The sequence below is a fragment of the Danio aesculapii genome, chromosome 5 (assembly GCF_903798145.1).
Source record: "Danio aesculapii chromosome 5, fDanAes4.1, whole genome shotgun sequence".
In the NCBI taxonomy this organism is placed as follows: domain Eukaryota; kingdom Metazoa; phylum Chordata; class Actinopteri; order Cypriniformes; family Danionidae; genus Danio; species Danio aesculapii.
Window position 1 is genome coordinate 14,129,173 of NC_079439.1, and position 15,970 is coordinate 14,145,142.

Consider the following 15,970-nt stretch of genomic DNA (forward strand, 5'->3'; position numbering starts at 1 on the left):
CTTATTGAAAAACAGGCCAATCAGATCAAAACACACCGACTCTGATGATCCACACAGGATCCTAAATACGCACACCCTAGGCAGTGTTGTGATTGGGCCCAACTTTTCCTAATGACATTAAAACGATTTTTTCCATAATGTAACCTCTATCCTAATGTAATTTAATCTTATACAAACCTTAATCATCACAACTAGCGCCAAAAATAAAATTGCACTGCGACCACATAGATTTACCTTGATTTTACATGGTTTTTATTTTTTTGTGGAATCATGCTTTACCAGACTCGAACTCGAGAATAAGCTGAGCTACAGAGTAAACTGACCATGCCTGAAAAGTTGTCCATATGGAGACAGATAGGTGACGCAGAAGTATTCGATTAAAAAATCAGACGCTATCAAGTTGTTTTGTAATATTTATTTGGTTTTGTGCAAAGAATGGCATTCTTTCAGGTAATGCAATCAGGCATGGATCATCTCCTCATATCATCAAAATGCACAATCCGCTATACAGATTATACATTTATTCAGCATTCCCAAAAGCCCCAAGGTCTGTTTAATTGTATCTGTTGTAAGCTTAATTGTGTATATTGTGACATTTGCTGTGTATGTTTGTAATGAGGCCACAAACACATGTAGACTGCTGAATATAATGCTGTGTTCACACCCAGGGCTGGAGTGGGACTCCTTTCCTTTCAAGCCTTAGACCAGCCCACCTCAGTTCACAACTGACTATATTAAAATAACATCATTTCCAATTCAGTTTATAATGACACTATCATGTCTTTTTTTAAAGCTGCTTTAGAACTTCAAATGTTTTTCATAAATATGAGAAGATTGAAGGGTAGCTAAATCTCCAACACTATTCTTTAAAACATCATAATGTCCTTTGCTGCATTATCTATATATTCTGTTTAAAATTCTTCATAGATATCCAGTTCTTTGTAACGGTGGTCACAAAATAAAATGACACCTACATAAGTAACCCCTAACAGTATTATACGTCTTAACACTAAAAATGAAAAAATAAATAAATAAATTAGGTGAAATTCGAACTCGGGTCGGCGGTGTCGTAATGCAACGTGCAGACCACTGGACCACAATGGCTTAATCTTTGTCTCCCCTTTATAGATATCTGATCATCTGATTTTCATTGAGCAGGTGTAATATTCATTAATATTAGTTATTCGAATTCTTATATTCACTAAGGTGCCGCTGTTTGCGATCGAATGATAGTTACGTCATCATTAACCTGCAGGCTGCATTTTGCTCACGGGGCTGCCAGAAAATAAATAAAAAGAGCGGAGCTGTGGCAAAATAATGATTACAGAGAGGGAGGCTGTGGTCAAATAAATACATAAATAAAAAAAAAAGTGCGACTGTTGAGAGTGCAAGCAGCCAGGGACACCAGCCCTCGCGGCCAAAAAACAGACCGGCCCACCGGGAATTCTCCTGGTCCTCTCGATTAGCTAATCTGGGCCTGTTCACACCAGACACGGCACGCGCGGATAAATCACGCACACCAGACACGGCATGCGTGGATTGCACTATTCTTGTGTAAATAGATGCTCAACTCGTGCCGCTTCATTCATGGGAATCGCGTCACTTGCGCTTCATCCACGTCTGGTGTCAACGTAACATAAGACTTTATTGCATGTTTATGCACCATGTCATATCACTCAGCTCTTACTGTGATTGTTCTCGAATGAAAGAACAGCAATAAACTGTCTATTTATAGGGATATTAAATTGATATTTTTCTATATGTTAAAAGCATCTCTGTCAGCCTCTTTTGTTGAGTATAATTATCATTTAGCCTATATTTCATCCACAACACAACTCATGAACAAACTAACTTTTATTTCTATTCATGACTATTCCAAATATAGTCAAAACTGAACTTTTCATTTTAATTTCTCTGGTTTATAAATGAACATATGAAACAATTTCTGGAGACTTTTATTACTTCTTTAAACTATGTGGATATCAGAGAAAGTGAAACTTAGTGGACTCTATGGCACCTTTAATGGGTTTTCCAGTCAGTTGTATAGATAATAGCAGCATCTAATATCTCTTTCTATTCTTTCTTGAGCTCAACAAAGAAAGTTAAACAGTGTGAGTAAATAATTATAAATTCTGGGACCTTGTCTTCCCTTGATTTATAAAAGAGCCAGTGTTGATGTTTATGTTTGTCTGTCTTTGCTCACGAATATGCCATCTTTCACAGGTTTGGTGTCAGTAAGATATTTAATATTCGTCTATGCATGCCAATGCCAATACATTGAAATATCATTGCAATTTAAAATAACAGTATTTATTTTTAGATGCTTTCTAATTTATTCCTGTGATCCAAAGCTGAATTTTCAGCAATGCTGCTCAAGTATTCAGTGTTATCAGAACATTCTGATAAGATGTCATTTGCTTTTTAAGATGCATTTCTTATTATGGACCTTTTTCACATTTCCGGGTTTCTCAGCAGTGGAAGTAGTCATAGTTGGGTAAACTTAGAGCACAGTGAATGGGAGAATACAACTAATATTTTTTACAGTTTGCTGAAAAATAAAATAAAAACTCAACATTGGTATTATTAAGACTTTCAGAAAAAGGAGAAAAAAAATGTGTGAGACTGATAACGGCAGCCAGAAGAGTGAACAAAGTCAAATTTACTGTCGTGCTAATAGACGCGGCATTACAAACACCTTGAACAAGCCATAATTCATTTTTTGTTATCAAATAAATTACAGTTACAAGTACGATTAAATAATTCATTTTCTTTTCGGCTTATTCCCTTTATTAATCTGTGGTCGCCACAGCGGAATGAACCGCCAACTTATCCAGCATATGTTTTGCGCAGTGGATGCCCTTCCAGCTGCTACCCATCTTTGGGAAACATCCATACACACTCACTCACACTCATACACTACTGACAATTTAGCCTACCCAATTCAAGTTTGAACTGTGGGAGAAATGGAGCACCTGGAGGAAAGCCAGGCGAACGCGAGGAGAACATGCAAACTCCACACAGAAACGCTAACTGACACAGCCGAGGCTCGAACCAGCAACCTTCTTGCTGTGAGGCGACAGCACTACCTACTGCGCCACCGCGTCGCCCGATGCAAAAATTATATATATATATATATATATATATATATATATATATATATATATATATATATATATATATATATATATATATATATATATATATATATATATACATACGTTTTAAAATAAAATCTATATATTAAAAACTGTAAAGGATTTAAGATGCTGATCTAAACACGTCATAACAGTCTTGTGAAAAGGGTCCATTAAGTTGTTTGGAACTGAATAAGTCAATACAAACTTCAAAAGAGCAGCTTAAAATAATGAAATCCTTTGTTTCATTTATAAATGTCAAATCAATGCATATTTACAGTTTTTTTTCATATAAAAAACCTTACTGACCCCAAATATTTGCTGTGAGATTTTCCCTGTTGCTGTTCTCGCTCCTCCCTCAGCCCTGTCTTACTGTGTGTTTCTCTCGCTCTCAGTGAGTGTCTCTCGTCCTCGTCACCTGTCTCTTAAGAGATGCTCTCTCTTCTCTCGTTTCCCAGGTAAATGCCGGCATGTCGGGGCTCTTAACCGCTCTTTTTGGGAGGGTTGGACTGATTAACAGAGACTTACTTTGCAGAGATAACCCTCACGTGCCATTTCAGCCAGAATATTACAGTAGATTAGGTTTTTGTACACCGTAGGGCTGCACGATATTGAAAAAATCTGACGTCGCCATATTTTGTTTTTTTGCTATATATGTTGTGATATGAATATTATTTGACCAGATTCATTGATTAGCTCTATTTTGAAAGATTTCATTCATTTAGATAGATTGGGATGATCAGGTCTTTTTCTATACAGTGCGTTTGCATAAATTATAATCAATTACAAGCATATGTAAATACAACAGAGCAGAGATTAAAGGTAAATAAACAGTGCAGTAGAGTTTAACAGCATTCAAGTTCAGAAATCAAACATAAAATAACACTGTCATCAATGTATAAATAATACAAAACCAACAATATTTATTGATATCTTTATCTTTTAATATTTAATAATAATATAATCCTGCTATGTGACTATTGCAGATACACGCATTGCGATATAGATGCTGAAACGATATATTGTGCAGCCCTAGTACACAGGCATCAGCCATTTTAACCCTTAGACCTATCATACATTAGTTGAATAATTGCTCTAATACACCTTAACACTTGTTCAAAATGCATAAAAGTAGTGTTAGTTCATCCAAGAATCAAACTCCTGTCGTCATTTGATCATCCTCTTCCTGATCTAACTCTGTATGATTGAATTTCTTACATGTGATGACAAAAAAAAAGGATCCCACTTCATATTGAGTGGACTCAAAGGGATACTTCACCCAAAAATGAGAATTACATCACTATTATTTACTAACGTTTTACTTGGTTCCAATATTTCCGAGTTTTTTTCTTCTGTTAAACGCAAAAGCAGATATTTTGAACAAATTTGGCTTCAATTGGACTTTATTTGCTACTATAGAAATCAATGTTTACTGTTTTTTTTTTTACTTTCTTCAAAATGCATCTTCTTTAGAGTTCAACAGAAGAAATAAATATTTGGAGGGTTGAGGGTTTGCACACTTGAGGGTTAGTAAACATTGAGTACATTTTACTTTTTGGGGTGAACTACCCCTTTAATTACTATATGCATACATTGAAATGTGCAATTTACTTATGTACATAGACTTTTTTTACATTGTAGTTCTATTAAAAAGTCAGAATCATTAGCCCCCTTTTGTTTTTGTTTTTCTCCTTTTTTTAAATATTTCCCAAATGATGTTTAACAGAGCAAGGAAATTTTCACAGCATGTCTGACTATTTTTTCTTCTAGAGAAAGTCTTATTTGTTTTATTTCAGCTAGAAAAAAAAGTTATTTTTAATTTTTTTAAATCCATTTTAAGGTCAAAATTATTAGCCCCTTTAAGCTATTATTTATTTCGACTGTCTACAGAACAAACCATCATTATACAATAACTTCCCTAATTACCCTAACCTGCCTAGTTAACCTAATTAACCTAGTTACGTCTTTAAATGTCACTTTAAGCTGTATAGAAGTGTCTTGAAAAATATCTAGTCAAATATTATTTACTGTCATCATGGCAAAGATAAAATAAATCAGTTATTAGAGAGGAGTTATTAAAACTATTATGTGTAGAAATATGTTGACAAAAATCTTCTCTCTGGTAACCAGAAATTGGGGAAAAAATTTAATGGGGGCGAATAATTCAGGGGGGCTAATAATTCTGACTTCAACTATATATACAATTATTGTATTTGACACTGTTGACCCATCCGTTACACTTTAACCCACCCTTAAACCTGTCAATACAACCAAACCTGTCTTTAATCTTAACATATACAGTTGAAGTCAGAATTATTAAACCCCCTGAATTATTAGCCACCCTATTTATTTTTTTTTCCCCAATTTCTGTTTAGCAGAGAGAAGATTTTTACAACAGATTTCTAAACATGATAGTTTTAATAACTCATTTCTAATAACTGATTTATTTTATCTTTGCCAGGATGACAGTAAATAATATTTTACTAGATATTTCTCAAGACACCACAGCTTAAAGTGACATTTACAAGCTTAACTAGGTTAATTAGGTTAACTAGGCAGGTTAGGGTAATTAGGCATGTTATTTTATAAGGATGGTTTGTTCTGTAGACTGTAAAAAAAATATATAGCCTAAAGGGACTAATAATTTTGACCTTATAATGGTTTTTAAAAAATAAAAACTGTTTTTATTCTAGCCGAAATAAAACAAATAAGTTTCTCCAGAAGAAAAAATATTGTGAAATAATTAAAAAAGAAAAAATCAAAGGGGGGCTAATAATTCTGACTTCAACTGTATGAACAACACAATATGTACATTGTATTTATTTATTATGTAAGTAGTAAAGGTCACTTAATATAGCATGGAATTAAAAAGAAGTGCTGTGTTTATGAGTAATATGATTAATATGTTGAAAGACAAAGTATATTTTTGAACTATAGGGTGCATTTTAAGTTAAAATGCACTAAATTGGACTTGATTGTAACAATGGTTAATTATTTATATAATTGTCGTATTGATTAATGATTAATTATGCCTTAATTTATTATTTCTTTTTTAAGGCCTGACATTGTTCATATTGCTTTATACAGAGCAGTGAGAGTGGAGTGAATAGACAGAATGTGTATTTTTTTTTATTCAGTCTGCTGTACATAAAATATGGCAATAGGTGGCGATATCTGAATGGAGCATGTCTTTATCTGCGAGTTAAATCCAGCACTTCTGCTTGCAGTCCTCTTTGTCCTTTTTGTGCTTCTTTACATCTCAATCAGTGCTTTCTTATACACTCATACTGACCAGTGTTTATTCATTTATACTCACTGGTGGATTAAGTGGATTACACGCATCTAATCTGCTATACTGACAGATTCAGATTCAAATTCATTCAGTTGTCTTAACTTTTACAGCAGATTTACTTATTGAATATGGTCCTGACCTAAAATGTAATATTTGTTAAATTAACAAATCCTAATAATTGGCATTAGTAAGCTGCATTTTGCACCATCCACCATAGACAGTCAAGCTGAGGGGATCTCATTTTTAATCACTTTGCAAATTCTGTGAATCATTTACTGGAGTCGAGTAAAGGACAGTACAGTCTTTTAGTATGTAGTGAAGTAAAAATTCCTTTACGTAATTAGAATAGTCACAATAGAATAATAACATTTATTTTAGTGGACAGTTTACCCAAATATTTAAATTCTGTCATCATTTACTCGTCCTTCACTGGTTCCAAACTAGGCCTGTCACGATGCATATCTTGTGTTGTGCGATATATTGCACCAAAATATATTGCGATAAATGATATAATTGTCATTTTATCAGCATTTTACGCCACTCATTATTATAAAATGCCAGAATTACAAAATAATATCATTGCAATGCAAGTACACTCTTCCAAAGAACACATCATATTTTATTCTTAAGAATATTTCATTTATTTACAGTAATTTTAACACTTTAATAATAAGGCACTGGAATCAGAAGGTGAACATTTCCTAAATAAATAAATAATAATAATTGTTAACAAAAAAAGTGCAAGGTAAAACATAACCAGATCTATTTTCAGTTGTCAGACACCCACATGAAAATATACTATAGTAATTTATAGTAAATTCTATAGTGTTTTTTTAACCATACTGACACTGACACCTCCGATAGAGATGGAGATGTTGCACAATCAGCTAAAATGTTGCTAGAATTGGTTTTTATTTATGGACGATATATATTGCATCACCAGAAACGATTGAGGTCATGTCCATGTGTTGTGTGATAAGTCCATATATTGATTATTGTGACAGGCCTATTCCAAACCTGTTTGAGTTTCTTTTTTTCTGTTGAACACAAAAGAAGATGTCATGGCATCTATTGACTTCAATAGTATTGTTTTATTTTACTCTGAAAGTCGATGCATGCATTTCCCCCAGCATTCTTCAGAATGAAATGGCTTTGTGTTCAACAGTTTAAGACCACTTGAGTGTGAGTATAGGTTGGTGATTTTGCCATAGCCATATCACCCTGCAGCCCAAGACCGGTTTCTCACTGAGGCTAAGCAGGGCTGAGCCTGGTCAGTACCTGGATGGGAGACCACATGGGAAAACTAGGTTGCTGTTGGAAGTGGTGTTAGTGAGACCAGCAGGGGGCACTCAGCCTGCGATCTGTGTGAGTCCTAATGCCCTAGTAAAGTGAAGGGGACACTATATTGTCAGTTGGCGCTGTCTTTGGGATGAGACGTTAAACTGAGGTCTTGACTCTCTGTGGTCATTAAATGTCCCATGGCACTTCTCATGAAGAGTAGGGGTGTAACCCTGGTGTACTGGCCAAATTCCCTCCATCGGCCTTACCGGCCTCTCAATAATCCTCATCCACCGAATTGGCTCTATCATTGTCTCTCCACTCCCCCATAACGTGTGTGTGGTGAACACACTGGCACCATTGTCCTGTGGCTGCTGTCACCATCATCCAAGTGAATGCTGCGCACTGGTGGTGGTGTGGAGAGACCCCCTTCATGATTGTGAAGCGCTTTGGGTGTATCGCCATACACAATAAATGCACTATATAAATACACACATTACTTACTTACTTAGTCTTTTGTTTTTTTAGGTAAACTGTCATTTTAAGTACAGTAGTGAGGTAAAAATACTGGGCACTATCATACTATACTTGACCAAATGAAACTGTTGTTTATATCAAGCAAGCAAATAGTGACGAGTCTGCGGATTTTTATTGCAGTGATAAACGTTTCAACTTTGATCAGCTTTTAAGCCTCAGTGATGCAGTGTGTGGATTTTTATTTCTTAACCCTTGTGTGCTGTTGGGGATGTTTTCATCCACTCTAGGGTGATTTTGAGTCTTAATTTGGCCACAACTTTCTCTTTGTGTCCGCAAATGGAATAATTTTGGTAAAAAAAAATAATATTTTAACACACATTTTGTGAAAATGCTTTGAAAATGTGCAGAAATTCAACAATACACTCTTGGTAAATGAACAACCTTTTCGTTATGTTGGTTTGGTATGTTGCCCCATTGACTTCCATTATAATCACATTTTTTGATTGAAAGGCCATGGCAGCACATAATCATGCATTTTTAATTTTTCCTGTTTTTTTCTGTTGGGAAGAGGTCAAGTTTGTCATTTTTACTGTTGGTCATCAGTTGCAGTGCAAAAAAGCTCCGTTTTTGCCTTCTATGGAGTATATTAGTGTGAGAGTATATGAAAGACCTTTGCACACTTATCTTGATATCTCTGAGTAAATCAAATAAGCAGCTCCGCTTTCAGAACATAGTAAATATAGTAAGTGTATTAATACACACACACACACACACACACACACACACACACACACTTTAATCTCCTTATAAAAGCTAGAAACATTTTGCACAGGCCTATCTAAAGGGTTAATGCTGCCAACTGATGACCAACAGTAAAAATTACAGACGTTACCTCTTGCCAACAGGGGAAACCACCAACAATCAAGAATACATGATCATATGCTGTCATGGCCTTGCAATCAAAAAATGTCACCAACACAACGAAGTTGTAGTCAATTTGAACAGTACACAAGGGATACACAACCAAGACAAACAATGACCGTCCTATGGTCACATTCCAGAATGACAGTGCCAAGATTCATCAGACTAGTGACTATCTTTAGCTTTGATTACGTGTGCATTATTTCAATGATCCGTCGAGGTTTATTTCTATCAAGAGTTACATTAACTTTTGGCCGAGAGCTTGTGTTGGTAATGTGAGCACCTCCACCATCTGGCCCTGAGGAACTTACGGTCTGTTCCAGCTCATCTCATGGTCAACTGCTGCTCAGTTCATGTGTGAAAATAAAGCCGCCTTTTACTGTTCCCGTCTGATGAATCTGGGAATTGTCATCCTGAGGCCTGTTGCACAGAACAAGTTGAACAAACTCTGGGTTTCAGCGTCAATTTTAGGTTGACAAAACCAAACAAACACAACCTGGTTAAGACCAGGTTAAGTGGTTTCACAACGCTTGTTATAAATATTCTCTGTTAATAATAATTCCTTACATTTTATATAGCGCTTATCTGGACACTCAAAACGCTTTACACATTAGGGGGAATCTCGTCATCCACCACCAGTGTGCAGCATCCAACTGGAAGACATGACGGCAGCCATATTGCGACAGACCACACCAGCTGATTGGTGGAGAGGAGACAGAGTGATGAAGCCAATTATCATATGGGGATGATTAGGAGGCCATGATGGACAGAGGCCAGTTGGCCAATTTGGCCAGGATGCCTGGGTTAAACCCCTACCTTTTTTCGAAGGACATCCTGGGATTTTTAATGACCACAGAGAGTCAAGACCTTGGTTTAACGTCTCATCCAAAAGACAGCGCTCACTGACAGTATAAAGTCCCCATCAATATGTTAGGTGTTAGGACCCACACAGACCACAGGTTGAGCACTCTCACTAACACCACTTCCAGCAGCAACCTAGCTTTTCCATGTGGTTTCCCATCCTGGTACTGACCGGGCAGAGCTCTGCTTGGCTTCAGTGGATGACCATGTAAGAGTTGCAGAGAGCTAGCTGCCGATAATTCTGGGTTTAATCCAGCGTTTGTGATTTAATGTGAAAGTGTAACACTTGTTCACGCAGTTCACTTCTGTGCTGAAGATTATGAGATTTCATTATCAGAACTACACTGAAATTCAACGCTTTTTACAAGGCAGAAATAATCTCTGCTAATGCAGCAACAGATTATTATTATTATTATTATTATTATTATTATTATTATTATTATTATTATTATTATTATTATTATTATTATTATTATTATTATTATTTCAGTGCAAATCAATCAAATGATTTTAATAAAATATGTTCACAAAGCGGCTCAAAAGAAAGTCGTTTTAAAAACGTTATATACTGAAGCAAATTGATGTGTATAGATTTAAATTAGTTCTGGGCAAAAAAATAAATCGTGATTAATCACATACAAAATAAAAGTTTGTTTTGACATAATGTGTGTGTGTGTACTGCGTGTATTATGTGTATATAAATGCACACATGAATGCATTATTTAAGAAAATGTTTATTTATATTTGTATTGTATGTGTGTGTATCACATTAAATATAGATGTGTATAAATATATATATAATACACACTTATATTATGTCAAAATAAACTTTATTTTGGATGCGATTAATCACGATTTAACTTTTGCCAAAGGCTCTAGAATACACAAGACATGTCACTCGTATCTCTTTGAATGGGGAAAAGTGTAACGGTCAATATGGTGAGTAAAGCCCCGCCTACTAGTACAAGAGCCAATCATCGATCACTATATGATGAACAAAGCCCGCCTTCTAGTACAGGAGTTAATTATCGATCACTTTAGACTGACAATACTTCGGGAGAGGGGCTTGAACATGAGTGTCTGCAGATTTTGTGTGATTTGGACGTTTAGAAATGAAACTAGTTGTTGTATAATTTTATTGGTGATTCCTAATATGAAATTCAATGGTAAGCTTGGCAAGCAGTTTTGGAGAATTTGATGTTTCCCCATTCAGACAGAATGCCCGGGCATACTGCTCGCGAGGTGTTTCAAAGATGGCCGCTGAGTGAAATGACTTGCCCTAAAGGGACTTTGCTTTTGCCCAGCACTAATTTAAATGTAATTATTAAGTCAAAGTCATCGTTAATGATAATTGACCATTCAAAACTTTTTGAATAAATAATTTAAAGTAATTAAATACTTATTTAATTCATTGTAAATACACTATTAACAACAAAAGATCATTTTGACTCAATGGTTTTAGTGTGATAATGAACTTAATATGGAGCAAAAAAAAAGACACTCAGGGACTGGATTGGCTTTATTGCATCAGCTATATGTCACTTTTCTCAAAGCTGATTGGTCCAGTTTAAGTTTGCCATCTCTAAACCAGTTCGAGCAGGTTAGCAGAGATTCATCCATTAACGCTAAATCATAGACTTTTGTTTTCAATCATAGACAACAGGAAATTTTGGTAACAAGATCCTGACCACATTTTTGATACTCTGTCTTTGAAGCTGTTAGTCAGTATGCATGTGCATATATTCAATATTGGTGATCTTTATTAACTCTTCCCTCTGAACTTTTGCTAGTCATCTCGTCATGATAGATGTTTTTGGGAATATCTCTCTCTCTCTCTCTCTCTCTCTCTCTCTCTCTCTCTCTCTCTCTCTCTCTCTCTCTCTCTCTCTCTATGGGGGTTGTTAATGCATCGCAGATGGGAAATGATGGGTGGGAAGTTGTTCTGAGCGTTTGAAGACGTTTTGTTTGCCAAAGAATGAGATAAGAGGAGTTTGTTTTGAAACTAGATTCACATTTAATGTGTTTTTTGACATAATGATGTGCAGTATTTTTAATTTTAAGTCAGATAAATGAGTTACGATTCTTATATAAAGAGTTAATTTGCAAAAACCTATAACAAAAAACATGATTTATGAAAATTAATAAAATTATTACTTTATTTATTCTTGTTTTTAATATCATAATAATATTATTATTTTTTGTTATTTTTCATCTAAGTGTTTGGTTTTGGGCCTGTGTTTCCTTTATTTTTGTCCCTGGCTGATGATCAGAACTCAGCATGCCTAAAATAGATTCAGAAAAAAAAAAAAACAAGACATGTCTGCAGATTTGTGTCTGTATGAGATCCTCCTTTTCTCATATCCAGTCTTTTGAATGACTAACTGGCTATAAATGCATTATTGTATTATGCATAATGTGGTGATTTCTCATCTCTGTCACCTTTTACTGTCTGTTTTTGCATCATAAGTGCAGAGTTCTGTTGATATAAATCTTTCAATAGTCGTGGGAAATTGAAAACGCATAGAATTTATACCATTTAGATAATATATTTTCATGTTGTTTTTTTAAATGATGAAATTTCCTAATTTGAGCGGCAGTTCTGTGGGCACAAATGCCTTGTTGATGGCAGAGATCAGAGGAGAATGGCCAGACTGGTTTAAGCTGATAAAAGGGCAACAGTAACTCAAATAGCCACTTGTTAAAACTGAGGTATGCAGAAGAGCATCTCTGAACGCACAACACGTCCAACCTTGAGGCAGATGGGCTACAGCAGCAGAAGACCAAACCGGGTGCCACTCCTGTCAGCTAATAACAGGAAACTGAGGCTACAATTCACACAGGCACACCAAAATTGGCCAATAGAAGATTGGAAAAATGTTGCCTAGTCTGATGAGTCTCGATTTCTGCTGCGACATTCGGATGGTAGGGTCAGAATTTGGCATCAGCAACATGAAAGCATGGATCCATCCTGCCTTGTATCAACGGTTCAGGCTGGTGGTGTAATGGTGTGGGGGATATTTTCTTGGCACACTTTGGGCCCATTAGTAACAATTGAGCATCATGTTAATGCCACAGCCTACCTGAGTATTGTTGCTGAACATGTCCATCCCTTTATGACCACAGTGTACCCATCTTCTGATGGCTTCTAGCAGGATAATGTGCCATGTCATAAAACGTGAATCATCTCAGACTGGTTTCTTGAACGCACTCAAATGGCCTCACAGTCACCAGAACTCAATCCAATACAGCACCTTTGGAATGTGGTGGAATGGGAGATTCACATCATGGATGTTCAGCCGACAAATCTGCAGCAACTGCATGATGCTATCATGTCAAAATGGACCCAAATCTCTGAGGAATATTTACAGTACCTTGTTGAATCAATGCCACAAAGGATTAAGGCAGTTCTAAAGGCAAAAAGGGGTCCAACTCGAGAGTCAAACATTATTTAAGTACATAAATGGAACAATCTAACCTAAAATAACACGATATATATATCTATATATATTGTTGAATAATATCTTTATCTTTTAATCTTTAATAAATAATCTAATCCTGTGATCTGACTATTGTGGATAGATGCATTGTAATATCTGTAATATCGATGTTCAAAAGATATATTGTTCAACCCTATTCAAAAGGCATTTTAAACGTTTTTAAATAATAAATGATCATTCACTGTATTCTGAATTGCCTCAATATTAATATCATGCATCTTTGTAATCAGAATATACTGTGTTATTGAAAATCAGCACATCTGCTTCAGTCTTTAGTGTCATATGATCATTCATAAATCATTATATCATCTTGTCGTTGTTGAAAACTGACAATATTTTTCTGGAAACTGTTAAACATTTTTTATGATATTTAATGATCAAAGTTCACAAGAACAGCATTTATTTGAAACAGGCATCTTTTGTAACATTAAATGTCCTTACTGTCGTCTTTGCTGAATAGAAGTGTTTATTTCTCTGATCATTTTTCGTGCATATCCCTCCCATGTTTTTCAGCATTTTGTGTGTGTGTTTCAGAATTTCGTTCTCCTTCTCACATCAGTGGACTGAACAGATCTGCATCTCTGAGCTACACGGACCGTCCGGAACCGCAGTCCGTCAGCGGCAGCAACACACAGCTCAGCAGCTCCGCTTTACCGCAGTACACACCAGACTTCAACGTGCGAGCCCTGGCAGATCTACAGTTTGTGAAGGTAAAGACATGCTGAAGTGATGGAGCCAAAAGTCCACTTCTCTAGTGGTGTTTTATAGCTGTTTTGGCATTAGGAATGAAAGTTCACATGATCGATTGTCATGTAAATGAATCACCAGTTAATCAATTAATGGTGAACTTGAGTACTTTTTTTGGTATATTTACAGATTTGTGTGTTGAGCATCAATTAAGACAAAATTAGCACCTGTCAGCTTTAATTGTGGGGAAAACTGGAAATTTTGAGCTTTGTCGGCTAATTTTATCTTCCGGGTTTAAAATCATTATTGGGGCGGGATCCAATCAATGACGGAGCACTGATCTGCCTGTCCAGTCAGTTTCTCATTATTATTCATAGATGAGTTTTCTTATCCTATGAGAAGACCCTACTTCTTAATTATTCATGACAGCACGTGCTTTCTGAAGGCAAGGCAGACCCGCCAAGCTGTGATACCGTGTCCGCGCACAGCACACAGTATTTAGCCATTTTTAAAGGGTCACATGTGTTTGTTTCCATGAAACATGTTGCATTTTCCCCCTCTGAGATGCTGTCAGGGCCATTATAGCAAAGCTGTTGGTTTGCAGCAAGCATTTTTGTCAGGATTAAAGAATTGGAGAATGGCGGATTTTGTCTTTTATCAGTTGAGTATGTTACCATTCAGACACATCGCCTATAGCTGCTGTGTTCGACTATGTTGAAAATCCTCCAGATTACCGGCAGGTCAAATGGTTGAAATAGATAAGAAAAGAGACCTGCTGCACTGCTTTCCACTGTGTCTGCATTCACACTCAAGGATTGAGGAGGAGAGATGTCCTCATTTATAGTGTTTATATAAACATGATCCTCATTATAATGATATAACCAATTGTGGTTATGTGTATATAAAATGACGAATAACAAATGTAGCAGGACATTGAATTACTTTACTGTCTATTTCTTTGCATTTTAACTTTGCAAACTATACAATCATCATTGGTCTCCTCACGGTTTGTCTCATTTTGTGAGCCAACTGACAACAGTTGTTCGCTCCCCTCTTTTTCCCCCTCCTCACCACGCTCACTCCTCCCTCTGCTCACAGCACTTCACGCCCACCATGGAGCATTTTTTGAAAAATTCTGAGGTAGACTTGAACCGAAAGAGCGGGGTTGCATGGGGGTTTCATGCAGCTGCACCAGTAAACTTAACTACTTTTCATTACATAAATGTATCCTGATGTATAATGTGCTTTACTAACAGGCCAGTTCGGTGAACATTTGGTGAATTTTTAAAAGCATGCTCTCCCTCATGTGTGTCTGTGTATCAGAAACACGCGAGTGCCATGTGAGATCTGCCTTGTTTATGACACAAAGAAACATTGTGGATGTTATGTTGATTCCTGAGATGTACAACACTTTCTGTGATCAGGAACACTTCATCTTCAAAAATGTTTAGAAAGAAAATAAACACGTCCTGATGTGTATTAGTGATGGTCTTCACTGTAAATGCCCTGAGAGCTTCGCTGCTGTTTGGAGTAGATTGTGAACAACTTGGAAACACATTTCACCAGTGTTGGAGGTTATTACTAGACTCTATGGTTCAGCAGATCCCCAGAAAGTATTTTCTGTAAATACTGTTGTTTTTGGGTGAGTTTTCTGGTCATCAGTAATAGACTGTATCTCCTAAAATTCGTTGCCATGGCAAACAGTAGTGAAGCCATGAATAAATATACAGAAGAGGAAGTTTAGACAGACACGACACCAATTTGAAGTAACAAAACACAGTTGAAGGTATCATCAGAAGTATCATAACCAGTATTTTTTATTC

At 36.1% G+C, this 15,970-nt stretch overlaps 1 protein-coding gene across 1 annotated transcript in view; it reads left to right on the forward strand.

Moving 5' to 3' along the window:
• The window catches only part of LOC130229914 (metal transporter CNNM4-like), a 44,130-nt gene that overhangs the window by 20,894 nt on the left and 7,266 nt on the right, over positions 1–15,970 (forward strand). Inside the window, exons 6-7 of the mRNA XM_056458933.1 lie at positions 3,530–3,592; positions 13,995–14,170. Of these exons, the coding sequence (XP_056314908.1) occupies positions 3,530–3,592; positions 13,995–14,170 (239 nt within the window). The remainder of the gene's footprint in view (positions 1–3,529; positions 3,593–13,994; positions 14,171–15,970) is intronic.